General features: G+C 45.9%; 2 protein-coding genes across 5 annotated transcripts in view; one reads left to right on the plus strand and one right to left on the minus strand.

The window, feature by feature from the left end:
* Positions 1-322: 322 nt before the first annotated feature.
* On the minus strand, positions 323-5,733 carry seta (SET nuclear proto-oncogene a). Its single transcript, XM_056593339.1, has 8 exons — positions 5,480-5,733; positions 4,452-4,509; positions 4,226-4,368; positions 3,924-4,027; positions 3,726-3,839; positions 3,301-3,471; positions 3,013-3,144; positions 323-1,060 (listed from the first exon to the last, which is right to left on the minus strand). The coding sequence occupies exons 1-8, from the start codon at positions 5,550-5,552 to the stop codon at positions 1,037-1,039; spliced, it is 819 nt and encodes a 272-aa protein (XP_056449314.1). The 5' UTR covers positions 5,553-5,733; the 3' UTR covers positions 323-1,036.
* A 1,214-nt stretch (positions 5,734-6,947) lies between these two features.
* LOC130384167 (serine/threonine-protein kinase N2-like) overlaps positions 6,948-15,321 on the plus strand; it is a 33,098-nt gene continuing 24,724 nt past the window's right edge. For 2 of the 4 annotated variants that reach the window (XM_056592250.1, XM_056592252.1), the window contains exons 1-4: positions 6,948-7,022; positions 8,500-8,642; positions 9,534-9,658; positions 10,680-10,851. In XM_056592250.1, the coding sequence (XP_056448225.1) occupies positions 8,519-8,642; positions 9,534-9,658; positions 10,680-10,851 (421 nt within the window). In that variant the 5' untranslated portion in view covers positions 6,948-7,022; positions 8,500-8,518. The remainder of the gene's footprint in view (positions 7,023-8,499; positions 8,643-9,533; positions 9,659-10,679; positions 10,852-15,321) is intronic. The other 2 variants (XM_056592251.1, XM_056592253.1) reach the window with 1 other exon arrangement.

A 15,321-nucleotide genomic window follows, 5' to 3' on the forward strand; every position in this document is an offset into this window, starting at 1 on the left:
GGCCGGCCGACGGGGGCTTCTCCTGGTTCCCGGGGTTCACCTGGACTTATTGCCTCATGCCCGAGGTGTGGAGCTCATCTGGGTAAGTTCAAACCACACAGTGATCCGAACCGGGATAACTCCTAACGACCATGCCGTTCTCTTCATGATGGTCCTTCCAGCCCAGTGAGTGGCCCCTGACAGCAGGTTTGACCACTGAGCGGACGTTTGAAGCGGATCACCGATAGCCTGTTGGCGAAAGACTTTGCTCAGCCTCCTGATCCCCAAGTCCTTCTCCAGCTGACAGCAAGGCGGGCGATACGGTTCTCTTAATCCGTTCAACTTGAGTCCCACACATGTATACACATTAAGTTTTATTGTAACAAAGCAAGTTGTACAACTCAAATTTAAAACAGTTTTTCCCCCCAGCGGAAAAGAAAACGTGATTTTAATGCGGATGAGTCGGTGGTCATTTCTTAAGCAGCGGGGGCCACAATTTACAAGCTTGTTTTTTTCTCTTTTTGTTCTCTTTATTAAAAATGTCATTTCAAATCGTATGGATATCTGTAAAACAATACAATGAAAAAAAAATCCCATAGAAATGGTGTCAAAACATCCACCTTCCCTGATAAGCCCATCACATCCCACCCCCCTCCCCGAAAAACATTACAAGCAGGAATGAGCAGGATCTCACAAGGGACAACAGGTCATACAGAAATCATAGGGAACTAAGGAGTTGAGGAGTTCTTCTAGTGCTAGGTAACTACACCAGGTGGTCAGCCTCCAATTAATTTCTCGTTCCACTCACGGTGTCACCCTTAAGATATTTTTTGTACATTTTATTATTTTGAGATGATCTTTATTTTTTAAGGGAGGTTTTTCACAATTCAGGGCAAAGTGCCATTGGCCTGGGAGTTAAAGAACGTAACATGGCACCAAATAGGTGGTTGCTTCAGAATGGACAGAAGCACATGGAAATCAGAAAAAACTAAATACTTTGCTCCCGATCATGGTGGATAAAGCCAACGAGGAAGAGAAGTTTGAGGGTCTGGTAGCTTTAGTCGTCCTCTCCATCGTCATCCTGAAACAAAGCGTTTAAAGCGATCAGAATAACAAATAGACAGCCTTGTAGAATAATGTTTGCACTAGGGATGTGAATAACTCAAAATGTTCATGGTCAACTAGTCATTGGGTGGTATAAATGAATAATCGATTATTCGATGTGTGCCGACCTTCACAAAGGCAGCCATTCACAAAGGCAGCCATAATCACTTAATATCTTCAACGCAAATTAACATCTACCTGTCAAGTAGTTCCAGTCAAATTGTCTGACAAATGCAATAAACTAATCAGAAAACACGGTTATATGCTATAGACCCTATAGTATCTGTGGTATAAAGGCTGGGACGAATTTCAAATTATAAATATGTACACTTTATGTTGAAAGTATAGACCGTCGCGAATCCCCCTATGAGCTCTCTGGCTCATAGCCGAGAGGACTAAAATACCTCCCGTTGCCAAGTCGTAGCTAAGGTCCGTCCGATTTACTGCTAGAGGAGTGAACAATGTTTCCGTTGCACAAGAACCTTACGTGAAGGTAATGATAGTTCCAGGTATTAGTCAAACCCTCAGGCGTTACCAGGGAAACAAAGTTATGGCTTGAGAAAAAAAGTTATATTTGAAGGAAAAAAATGTTAACGGTCCTAATGTTAAAAAACTATTTTGACCCCTTTGGAACGAATAAATCGAATATTCTGACCCATCCCTAGCCTGCACCACACTGCTTTTCCCCCCCATAGGGACCCAGCAAAATAAACAAAATGCTCTATATTCATCAAGTTAAACTGATTGATTCTGAAGTCTTTATTTATTAAACCCATCAAAAGCCTTATTTTTTTAAATTATGACCTTTCAGATTCTGCTCAAGATCATTTAGCATGAGTGCACCCGCAATGAACGCAAGTAGCACTTTGGTCCACAAAAGAATGATACGTGATTGATCCCAAAATAGAAAATTCATGGTAAGAGCATTCATTCAAAGTTTTGGCTATTGGCAGTAGAAAGTAGCAACACTACTTATAGTATACATGAATAGACTGGTCTATCATTTATAAAATACAATAAGGGGTATTGATCAATTCCGCAACACATTTTATAGAATAGATTAAACTACTACTAGACAAACACTAAACAAGCTGCTTTGCTCTTTGCCAGGAACAGAAGGTTAATGGATGCCCTGAGAAGCATTACTAAGCGAGTCAACCATAGCCTGGTAGAACATGCATAATATACAATGGTAATATAACAATAACAGTAACAATTTCACTGAAACCTGCTATATTATATTATAGCAGGTTTCAGTGATATTGTTTAGCAGCCATTTTTTTTTTACACTTCACCCAGTTGTCCTTATACATCCATGTTGAGCAGCCAATGGAATGGGTGGAAAAAATAAAATACATAGTATATATTTTCCCCAATATCTATTCACACCACATGTTGCATTGATTTTAAAAGTTGAAACATGGTTCCTGGCCGTATAACATGTCTGGCTTATTTTGGTTTTGATGACGTAATGTCTACATCGCCGCTTAAACTGGATTGGGTTGAGACAAGTAATAATTTGGGTTAAAATAAATAAACGCAGTGAGGTTATTAGAGCAGAGATCAACGTTATCCACGGTTAAGACCCTGCCAATTTCCGGCAAAACCGGCCGTGTTCAAGTAATATATAACTCAGCCCATAGGCTGTACTTTATATATTGGCAGTTTAAAGTGATTTGTGCACGTAAAATTCTCCCAATAGTCTCTTTCAGGCATTTGTTATAAAAAATAATAATAATAATCTATGGTTCAAAGATGGATATTGTTCCTATGTTTTAGTTGTACAAACTACTGCTAGATGTGTTACTACAATAGTTATGGAAAATCAATTTACCCTTAAGAAAATTGCAAAGAATGGCATTATATTGAATCGTGATGACCCTTATATTGCATCACCATATTGCCAATAACGGCCTAGAGCAATCGTACCTCTCCATCTTCACCATCATCTTCCTCATCCTCCTCTCCATCTTCGTCTCCTTCTTCATCAATGTCTTCCAGCCCCTCTTCATCCTCATCATCATCTTCTCCTTCACCCTCCTCATCATCCATGTCTGGGACCTGCAGATCAGAACAACATTTGCATCCACTGTCAGGCCTTCATCTCACATTTCTCTTACAGCCAGGTGTAGTATTGGGTTAGGTCATTCTGCAGGGGTCTGGGCCAGATAGGTGGAGTTAATTAGGTGTGTATAGGAACCAGGTGAGACCCCTTACCAGGTAGTACTGCAGGGGGTTAGGCCAGATATCATCCTTGATGACCTCTCCCAGCTCGTCTGCCCCAGCGTCAGCATGGTCGGTGAACCAGGTGAAGAAACTCTCTGGCTCCTCGTGTTGTCGCTTCCTTCCAGCCTTGTTCTGAGTCTGGCTGGAGCGCTTTGTCAGGTCCTGGACACAGATACATATTGAAATACATAACACACCACTACAAAACGCTTAAATGCGTGCTTGGTCAGGTCCTCTACAAAAAATGTCATTCGCAAACAGAAGACATAATGAAAACAACGCCCAATATGAAAAAATATACTTGTAAACACTCTAAACTACTCTGGCCGAAAGTTGGAGGCCTACTTTAAGGCATATCTCCTTGTCCCCATAAACAAGATCTGGATGGATATAAAATCTCACAGACACACACACACCTTTCCTGATTTCCATTTGATCTCAGTCGACTTTGAAGACGGGTCTCCACTCTCGTTGAGGTGGAACTCTTTGGAAAGAACTTTGTTTTCGAAGTACGGGTTTTCATCAAAATACTGCAACACAGAGACATGGTCTTAAGTTAGTTAGGGAAGAGGGTAGCGGGTATGAGGAATATCGAGAAGGATGACTGTACTTACAAAATCTATTCTGTAGCCCGACTTGATGTCTTCGAACTCTGTCACCTCCACCCGACTCAGGTAGTGAAGCGCCTCTTCATCTTCCTCCCCGAGTAGAGCAGAGACTGGAGACACAGAGCAGTCATGAACATCTATTCAGCCTGCATTACCCCTCCACCCAGCCAGTAGTAGAGTAGAAATGTAATCATTATTTTACGATGACAAAGTCACAACAGTGGCCGTATTCCCCCCCCAAGCATAACTCCTCCACCCTCCAGCCAAGCATTGGTGTGGATGAGATGCCCACACAGAGCCTCTCTCACCTTGCGGATGGTTGACGAACGTGGTGACCCAGAAGTTTGGGATTTTGGCGATCAGTTCTGACCTCTTCTGGAAGAAGGGCTGGCGAAGTTTATTGTATTTCTGTTCTACTTTGAGGATCTCCTCGCTTGCCTGCTCATTCAACCTGATGGAAGCAGATGGAAACACATGTTATTAATCTGGTCGTGTATGTACTCCAGTTAAAAACACATTGACATAATGCCTTACCTGTCGATTTCGTTTTGAACTTCGTCGATGTGTTCAATAGCCTCCTGTTGCTCTTTTTCTGTGAAAAATAAAATATAGTTGGAAACACATTAGTAATCTCACAATAGTCCTGTACATGAAGTAGTTAGACGCAGTTCAAGGAAACTAAAGACGTCTGCATTAGGGGGTAGTTTCAAATTCTGGGGCTTACATGTTAGCGCCGGAACTTAAGTAATAGACCTCGTAGCCAACACACTGCATATAACCACCTCTACCCTCATAGAGATGACAAGTTGCATGGTAATGTCGAACATGGTGATTAGTATAGAAAAGTTAAATAACCATAGGAGCTGAATGAAAGGTAAATTGGCTTTTGTTTATTGGCGGCAGCCAAGAGCAAGATGAAGAAAAGCAGTGTGATTAAAATATATTAGTTTCAATATCGCAGACAGGGTTATTCATAGTGTAAGGAGTTGTACATATATTAAATGGACTTCGGTTTACTGGTGGCGGGATGAGCAACATGAATCAGCTAGCGTTAGACAACGCCACAACACTGCTAATGGTAATCTAACAAATAACTTTAGTACTTTACTGCGTGTGTTGGTTTGTGTGGACACAGACCGTTGAAGAACACAGGATCTGGTATCTAACTCAAACCCCCTGACGTCCAGTAAGCATCTTATAGCATCCTAGACAAGACATCGGGCTACTCGACTGGCCATGCTGTTGATGCTACAACAACTAGCACCCATGCTAACCCTCTTCCATGTTAACCAGCCACCATGCTAACATGCTACTTAGCTACACCGTGGCCTCGCAGATACCGGTGTGGACGGAGCAGCATGCTAACAGCCAAAATATAAACACCTATAATCTTCTCCCCAACTACTGCGTCCAAGGTCCCTGCAAAGAGACACGATGACCTACTTTACCCCAACACACATTTATAACCTAGTGTTGGCTTTTGTGTTGAAGCTATCTGCGCTAACGACGCTATTCCTGCTAACGAAGAGTGAAAATGGCGGTGAACGGGAGGCCTTGCTTACCGGAGGTTTCGTCCGCTCCGTCGTGGTTTGAATTCAGCTCCTTTTTACTCACTTTGGCCGCCGAAGCAGACATGGTTTCGCGAGCTGAGAGTAACCGGCGCCTGAGGGAATATGCGGTGAGGAGCGAAGGCTGGTTCTCCTGCAGCAGGAGAGGTTTGGGTCAGTGGAGGAGTCTGAACAACGTGCTGCTGCTGTCCACACAATGTAGCCGCGGAGCTGCACGGAAGTCAAGGCGCGTCTCAGTACGACGCGCCTCGGCGAGGGGGCAGGGGGCTCCGCCTCTCAAAATAGGTCTCCTTCTCCGCTCCAAACTGGACGAGAAGCACACGAATCCCCGCCCAAAATGAAATTAGTAATGGAATAAAACATCATGGATATTATGGATATCCCGGAATAAAAAAATATATTTGTTTGGAGTCACATATTGAATGCATTTAGAGCAGGCCAGTGGGCCGTGAGCGGCGCGGAGCCGCACTTGCGCACTTAGAAAAGATGCTGAATGTCACAGTCCGTCCAAATGAGCACAAAGACTAATGACGAGATGTGTCTATTTAACTATGGTATTCGTTATTTCTAAAGACCGCTGATAACGTTTTTTTTTTTGTTTTTTTTTAAAGAATTGTATTAAGTAGCCATTTTATACCAACAATATCCGTTCCCTCCAAAAAAAAATCTTGAGACAATATGGTTTCCCCTTGCGACAGTCTCCAAGGTTAGGAAGCTAATCAAGGAAAGTGTGTGGATGGAAGTGTTCCTGGACCTCTGGACTGGAGGAATCGCCTCGAAGTCTCCTACACATGACAATACATCATTTATAACGGCCTCCACCCGTAAACGGCCCTCACCTCCACCCCCCGGCCCCCCGAGTTATGGGACAAACAGCTGCTGTCCAATAATGGGCCTATTAGGCAGCCCCGTGTTGGATTACGAACTGGGGGTTGGGCACCGTGTTGTTGGTCAATCATCATCATCATCATCATCGTCGACGTCGATAGTAAAGGTGTTTACAATATACCAGTCCCCCCCCAACCCCCCCCCCCCCCCCCCCCCCCCGGCCAATACCGAGCCAAGAGAAGAGCTGCCCGGGGAGACTGAGCAGGTCCCGTATCCAAGAGCACCTCTACCGTCCCGCGGGGGAGGAGGAGGAGGGTGGGAGGAGGAGGATGGGGGGGGGGGTATTCTGTTACAGAGGAGAGAGGAGGATGCGGAGCGGGCTGCAGTATAGGACACACAAACAAACCAGGCAACACATCACTGATCTGGTGCCCAAGATGTAGAGCACTCCGCTTGAGCGTGTTCAACAACATCCCGGGACCGCATCCACATAACGGTACAGCAGACCATAGCGGGAGAGCAGACCATAGCGGGACAGCTAGCGGGACAGCAGACCGAGGGAGAGCAGACCATAGCGGGACAGCTAGCGGGACAGCAGACCGAGGGAGAGCAGACCGCGGGACAGTAGACCTGGACTCTTTCTAGGCGGGTGAAGAAGGCTCCTTCCGGGCAGCATGACGAGTTAGTTGTCCTTCAGTCAGAGCCGCAGGTTGGTCAACACTATTCCAATTTATTACAAGAATATTATATATTATACGTTATATGTATACACTAACATTATATGATATAATATATGCATACAAACACATCAATACATATGATAGATATATTTGTCTTAGATATGCAGGCCGATATATCACATCCGTCTTGTCTTCCTCAGAACTCATGTTGTGTGGGGTTGAGGTGGTGACATCAGGCATATTTGTACAGTATAAATACCAAATGTATACAACTTGATAATAATATGGAATTAGATAATGGATTCACAGTATATATATATATACTGCATATATATATACAGTTATATGCATATGCATTCAGAGTTGTATCAGTATTAAAGTACATTCAGTACCCTCACACAGCTATATGTGCTAAAGCGGATGTAGTATTACATTAGCGGCTGTGTGTTGGTTCTCCTGTTAACCCCTCTGGTGCAGGGAGCCAGTGGGCAGGGCTGAGAGGTCGCTCCTGTGGTTCACCTGTGAGGGAGTGGCTTCGGTCTGCTGCCCTATAGTGGGGTTACCTTTGGTCTGCTTCTTCATGGTTTGGGTCCTTTCTATTCAGATCAATTCTGTTGTAATTTTACAGCCCTTCATAGGTACAGTCTCAAAGGGCTTAATAGGCCATCTATGTATGACCCCCTCCCCCCTGACCCTAGCCCCCCAGAGTGCAAGAAAAAGCTCCCTTAACTAGCAAGGAAGAAATCTTGAGAAGGAACACAGAGTGGGGGATCCCTCCCTCCAGGGATGATCAGGGCCGGAATTGACGTACATATATCCAGGAAAAAAAATATTAAATCAACGATGGGTTGCTGGCCGGTTAACCATAAGGAGAGTCCAGGCCTCCAGTTGGAGTCACCGCAACACGCTAGAGTAGACAGAACTGTTTTGAACTCAGTCCTGTTTTTCTTTGTTGGGAATGCTCTTACACCATCCACACAGCACAATCAAATCATATTATTACTACACTAAACACAATATTTTATGTGAGGTCTTCCATCTTTGTGGTGATCACTGAGCCAGGTCCCCCTGGTCCTGGCTCATACAGGGACTGATGGACTAGTCCCGGCCCCGGATCTAGTGGACTAGTCCTGGCCCAGGATCTAGACCTAGTGGAAAGGTCCTGGATCTAGCTGACTTTTGGTAGTAGCTGACTGGTCCTTTTCTAACCCAATGGTCCTCTTCCAACCCACTGGTCCCAGATCTAGCTGACTTTTGGTTCTATCTAACTGGTCCTGGTTCTAGCTGACTAGTCAGGGTTCTCTCTAGGGTCTAACTGACTGGTCTTTGTTGTCGCTGGGGTCTAACTTACTGGTCTTGGTTCTCTCTAGGGTCTAACTGACTAGTCAGGGTTCTCGCTAGGGTCTAACTGACTGGTCTGGGTTCTGTCTAGGGTCTAACTGACTGGTCAGGGTTCTCTCTAGGGTCTGACTGACTAGTCTTGGTTCTCTACTGGTTGGTGGATAGCGGTGGTTCCCTGGTCGTGATGTTGTCCAGCGCTCAGCAGATGCTGCAGGAGAGCCGGTCCAAGATCGAGTCACTCCGGCTCCAGATCCTAAAGGCTGCCCAGAGCGGAGAGACAGAAGAGGGGAACCTCTCCCCTCAGACAGGTGGGAAGACCAGCCTCATAACTCCTAACCCGCGCTTTACGCCTCGTTTCCACATACGTACATTCTTGTATGCGATCCAACCGCCTCCGACCGAAAGTCCATTCATTCCTATGTGATTCTCCGTAATGTCCGTTTTACCTCCGAGACTCCTCCCCTCCGTAAAATTTCTGTCCGGTGTGTCCGTAATATACGTTCAAAAAATGTAACTTTCGCCGTCGTTTTACGGAGATACCGTATGAAAGTTTTTATGTTTTTCACAAAACATGTAAGTACCTGGCAGGCCAAACTCCTCGCCGATCTCTTTCCAAGCCTGGTTGGTTTTGTTTTTATCTCTGTGTAGGCCTATGTCGATCCTCATGTTCCAAAGTACCGGTCTCCTAAAAACGGCCATTATCATACGTTCCCCGATCTTTTTGGCTGGCGTATATAAATTCATGTCCGTACGTAAAACAGTACTGACCACTTCCGTAAATTTACGGAAGCATGGATACGAAAAACATACGTATGTGGAAACGAGGCTCCACGTAACCCCTAACCTCAGCTCATTGGGATCCTCCTCATGACTCCTAACCCAAGCTCTTTAGGATCCTCCACTTCATTCCCAACCCCAGCTCTTTAGGATTCTCCTCCCGAGTCCTAACCCCAGCTCTTTAGGAGGCTCCTTACACCATCCCCAGCTCATTACGGTCCTCATAACTCATAACCCCAGCTTATTATCTTCCTCATAACTCCACTCCCAGCTCAATAAGATCCTCCTCATAGCTCCTAACCCCAGCTCATTAAGATCCTCCACGTAACCCCTAACCCCAGCTCATTAAGGTCCTCTCTCTCCAGTCAGAGTAACAGTATTTACAGTACCTAAAGGTATATTGTGGATGTGTACGTGTGCAGATGTTTCCCGGCGGACAGAGCTCCAGCATTACATCCAGAGAGAGAGCGACGCCCTGGCCCTGGCCACCGACATCGCCTCTAGCCTGCAGGACCTCAAGAACATGGAGCCCTCAGCCTCTACTGAGGTACACTCTCAGCCTCTTATGAGGTACGCTCTCAGCCTATACTGAGGTACGCTCTCAGCCTCTAATGAGATACACTCTCAGCCTATACTGAAGTACGCTCTCAGCCTCTACTGAGGTACGCTCTGTGTCTACTGAGGTATGATCTCAGCCTCTACTGAGGTACGCTCTCAGCCTCTTATGAGGTACGCTCTCAGCCTATACTGAGGTACGCTCTCAGCCTCTACTGAGGTACGCTCTCAGCCTCTAATGAGATACACTCTCAGCCTATACTGAAGTACGCTCTCAGCCTCTACTGAGGTACGCTCTGTGTCTACTGAGGTATGATCTCAGCCTCTACTGAGGTACGCTCTCAGCCTCTACTGAGGTACGCTCTAAGGGTCTACTGAGGTATGCTCTCAGCCTCTACTGAGATACGCTCTCAGCCTCTACTGAGGTACGCTCTGTGTCTACTGAGGTATGATCTCAGCCTCTACTGAGGTACACTCTCAGCCTCTACTGAGATACGCTCTCAGCCTCTACTGAGGTACGCTCTCAGTGTCTACTGAGGTAGGCTCTCAGGGTCTACCGATGTACGCTCTCAGGGTTTACTGAGGTACGCTTTCAGCCTCTACTGAGGTACGCTCTCAGTGTGGGCGGCATTAGGCTCAGGAGGTTGGCTAGTAGCCGGGAAGTTGCTGATTCGTCCCTGAGCAGGACACCTCACCCTGACTGCTCCAGACGAGCTGGCTGTCGCCTTGCGTGGTTGAAAACACCGTCAGTGTGTGAATGTGTGCATGAATGGGTGAATGTTCTGCAATATTCTAAAGCGCTTTGGGTGGCCACTCGTTAGAAAAACGTGGTATAAATGAAGTCCATTAACATTTACTGAGGAAGGCCTACAGCATCTCCTTAAGAAGGCCTGGTGGGGTGTGAGTGTTGTTGTTGGCATTGCCCTGATGATGTCCTCAAGTATCTGGTACATCAAAGTATCATCATGATTAGGTCATGGCAACACTGAATCCAGTATCATCCTGTCCACCAGGCGCTGGTGAGGGTCTGTGACACAACCCGTCGGCTGGAGCTCCTGAAGACCTCGCTGGACCGGTGCCAGGAGGAGCCCAGAGACCATGTTCCCTCAGTGCCTCCTTCTACAGAGCACGCCTCCCTCAGCTTCTCGCCCTCCACGCTCCTCACAAAACCAGCCTGCTTAACCGGTAACCAAACCAGAACACAACCCACCCAGAACACAACCCACCCACCCAGAACACCACCCACCAAGAACACAACCCAGCTACCCAGAACACAACCCACCCACTCAGAACACAACCCACCCAGAACGCAACCCACCCACCCAGAACACAGCCCACCTACCCAAAACACAACCCACCCAGAACACAACCCAGCTACCCAGAACACAACCCACCTAGAACACAACCCACCCACCCAGAACACAACCCACCCACCCAGAACACAACCCACCTACCCAGAACACAACCCACCCAGAACGCAACCCACCCACCCAGAACACAGCCCACCTAACCAAAACACAACCCACCCAGAACACAACCCAGCTACCCAGAACACAACCCACCTAGAACACAACCCACCCACCCAGAACACAACCCACCCACCCAGAACACCGCCCACCTACCAAAAACACAACCCACCCAGAACACAACCCAGCTACCCAGAACACAACCCACCTAGAACACAACCCACCAACCCAGAACACAACCCACCCACCCAGAACACAACCCACCTACCCAGAACACAACCCACCCAGAACTCAACCCACCCACCCAGAACACAACCCACCCACCCAGAACACAACCCACCCACCCAGAACACAACCCACCCACCCAGAGCACAACCCACCCAGAACACAACCCACCCACCCAGATAACAACCCACCCAGAACACGACCCAGTTTAAGGAGCAGATATGGCTGAAACTAAGACTTTGAGGGACTGACAGCCTAATTGTAGGCTGTATTTATCAGAGCCCATCTTCCCCCAACGCCAACAGCGAAGAAGATAATAAAGACCATAGTCAAGATGAAGCCTACACATCTCTTGATGGCAGTGGACTTCAATATGCCCAGCATCAACTGGACAACAGTTACCACAACAAAAGGTCAGTGCCACATGAGTCAAACTTTTCTTGAGACCATCAGAGACACCTTTCTGGACCAGCACATAAACCAGTCTACCTGACACAATCACGGACAAATCGGCAACATACTGGATCTTGTGATCACCAAAGAAGAGCATATGGTTGAGAACCTTCAATATCTACCAGGACTAAGCACGAGTGTCCACGTCTGTATGAGCTTCAACCTGAGAGTGTACACCGAACCAGATGATAAAGCAGACCCGAAATTCCGAAATCATGAATCATAATCATAAGAGACTACGACGGACTAAATAGCTGTATACAGGAAACAAACAGGACTGATATACTCCACCATATGAGTGTAGAGGAGGCCTGGCTCTATTTCACCATTGTTTTCAACTCGGCCATGGACTAGTACATCCCAAAATCCTGCCAAAAAAGGATAAAAGGCAAAGCTCTGGATTAACAGGCAGGCGATGGCCCAGAGAAAGAAGAAGTATAACTGCTGGCAGCGGTACATGCAGACCGGGAACTACATTGACTACGTCAGAGCAGCCAGATATAGGAGCAACCTGATCAACAGTACCCGTATGCTCTGCCGAGAGTTGAAACATGATCTATCTCACAACATCAAGACTGATCCAAGGGCGTTTTGGCGATACATGAATAGCAAATTGAAAAATCGCCTCTAACTAGGAGACCTGCAGCAAGAGGATGGCTTACTGACCAAGGATGACAGCAAGAAAGCTCAATTGCTAAACAACTTCTTTGCCAGAGTCTTCACCAGGGAAAAATGGACAACATGCCAGATGCCTGGAGCCCATAGTAAATCTGGATATCCCAGCTGATATGGTAGAGAAAAAACGAAAGAGGCTAAAACCCATAAAATCATCCAGACCAGATGGACTGCACCCAAGAGACCTCCAGGAAACAGCATCTACAGTTGGCCTCTAATTGTCATTGATCTTCAACAATTCACTGGTGGAGAACCGACTTCCGGAAGCCTGGAAGTCCAGCAACATTACACCAGTCCACAAGAAGGGAAAGAAGACAGTACCAGGCAACTACAGACATGTTAGCCTCACGTCAGTTGTCAGTAAAGTTATGGAATCACTTGTCAGGGTGGGATTTGTTTCGACACATGACAGAGGGAGACTATTTTTTAGCTCCTGGTAACACTGGAGATATGGACAGACACCTGGATTTTAAGAAGGCCTTTGTCAGTGTGCCTCATACTCGTCTCTACCAGAAGTTGCAAGCTTAAGGCGTGGGCGGCAACCTCCTGAACTGGATCCAGCACTTCCTCATGGGCCGCAAAAAGAGGGTGACCGTAAAAAAACCTCTCTGACTGGGCCACTGTACTGATTGGAATCCCTCAGGGGAGCGTCCTAGGACCGATACTGTATGTCATCTTCATAAATGACCTCCCCGACATGATCCGAAGCACAGCGAAGATATTTGCTGACAACACCAAGATCTTCAACAGAATGATAACCTGAGGCGACCACCGTCAGATCCAGGAAGACCTTGACATCCTGGTTAAATGGTCAGAAGAATGGCAGCTCGGCTTCAATGAGGGAAAATGCAAAGTGGTTCATCTTGGCAGCAACAACCCCGAACTAGATTATACAATGAATGGTGTTACCGGTGTTACCCTGATCAATGACACATCAGAGACATTTTTTTTATTTCAGATTTGACCATTTTGTGTGTTTTTTTAAGGCAAAATTTAAAAGCTCTCTGTTACATAGTGTTTTCGGGAGAGACATGCTGGGTAAAAAACATTATGTTTTGAAACTCAAAAATAATCGTTATTTTAATATTGACCAAAATAATCGTTATTATGATATTCTCCGTAATTGAGCAGCACTATAGAGCTTGTAAGTATGCCCTTCCGGTAGACCCCCATGGGACCTCTGAGATCGTAAAATATGAATGGGTTTCAATGGACGGAAAGCAATTATTTTCTGGTCCCGGTCTTTATATGCCCTGGATTACACATATGTTGTTTGTGGATTTAAATTATAATTTTTCGTGCAAAGAAAACAAAAAAAATCACGAGGAAGGTGATAATGTTAGGTTTTGTGTGAGGCCGCTTTGTGAACTACAGCCCCTCGCTGCTCTTGACGCGAATGATATACGTACCCACCACTCTTGTACAGACATGGCAATCTCTCTGCTCCACTTCACCGCCCTTTTCCAAGGGGAGGATAACAGCATCGAAAGAGGTGAAAACCATTATAAGTCGGGGCATGTGTAGATTTTCAGTTATGCCGATGGGGAGATTGTTAGTCTTGTCCACGCCAGTCGCAGGGAGCCTGACGTCACATTCGAGAGATCTAGTCTTTCTCATTATGTTTTCTCTGCAGCCTTTAACTGAACAATTGCACAATAAACTGTGAAACTATTGACATGAAGAATGATCATTTAAATCCACAAGCAACATATGTGTAATCCAGGGCAAAAGACAAAAGAAAGAAAGAAAATAATTACTTTCTTTATATTGACTCCCATTCTAATTTTCCTCGCCCAGAGGTCCCATGAGATGTCTACCGGAAGGGGCGTACTTACGAGCTCCATGGGAATGCAATCTGGTCTCCACGATATCAATCTGACAGCAAAGAGGTCGAGAAGATCCAACGACGAGCTACGAAGCTAATACCAAGCCTCCGATCCCTCCCTTATGAAGAACTTGTCTCCAGTCAAACTACCATCACTGATGCACAGGAGACGACGTGGTGATATGATACAAATTTACAAGATCAGGAATGGTATGGACAGAATGGAGCCCGGGCTCTTCTTCCAACGACCATTTCACACAGGGGACGTAGGCTCGATGTGCGAGGCTAAATCTTCAGCCAAAGAATTGTAGCCGATTGGAACTCCCTACCTGAGAATGTGATCATTAGTGATATTATGAACTGTTTCATGTCAAGACTGGACCGTTTCTAGCATTACAAGCAGTATAAGATACCGTGATTTACCGTTAAGTTGTAATATACAGTAAAAGGCCCACTATACAGGATCGGCCATTCCCTTGCTGTTTTCTCGGTTGGTGCTCGCATTTTTCTCTACAGAGCTCCCCCTACAGCTTCGGAGTAGATATTTTCAACACTGTCGTAACAACTCGTTGACAACCCTTCTCCATCCATATCTACGCTAGCCATGCGCATTTGTTTTTAAAGAAGCCGGCGGATGCGTGGAGCCATGTCCAAGATAGGTGTTCATAAAGAGTAGACAAGGTTATACATTTAGAAATCATGTATTTAGGGTTATTTTTTTTAACAGAATGATCAGTGTAAGAGGGTTGGCCAACATAATACATAACGATAGCTTGAACATTTTGCGTTATGGCAGCATGGCCGCCTGGGTGTGGGAAGGAGAGTTGTCATAGCCAGCTGCTGGGTCTGGAAGATTAGGGACACCAGACTGACCCCAGGGCCCACTACACGGGCTTCAGGGTGCGCCGCCTGGACGTTTAGATGCTGGTAAATAAACATTGTAAATAATCATTATGCATATCGTTTTTGTATGTTTCAATTTTTTTTATATAAACATGTTTTCACCACCTC

This window comes from Gadus chalcogrammus, chromosome 6 (genome assembly GCF_026213295.1).
Source record: "Gadus chalcogrammus isolate NIFS_2021 chromosome 6, NIFS_Gcha_1.0, whole genome shotgun sequence".
Taxonomy (NCBI): Eukaryota; Metazoa; Chordata; class Actinopteri; order Gadiformes; family Gadidae; genus Gadus; species Gadus chalcogrammus.

Bases quoted from the DNA above. Each gene is read 5' to 3' on its own strand.
- seta (XM_056593339.1), bottom strand. From the start codon at position 5,552: ATGTCTGCTTCGGCGGCCAAAGTGAGTAAAAAGGAGCTGAATTCAAAC. The intron at 4,510-5,479 runs GTAAGCAAGGCC...TATTTTTCACAG, and splicing joins CGGAGCGGACGAAACCTCCG to AAAAAGAGCAACAGGAGGCT. The intron at 3,145-3,300 runs GTAAGGGGTCTC...TCTGATCTGCAG, and splicing joins ACCCCCTGCAGTACTACCTG to GTCCCAGACATGGATGATGA.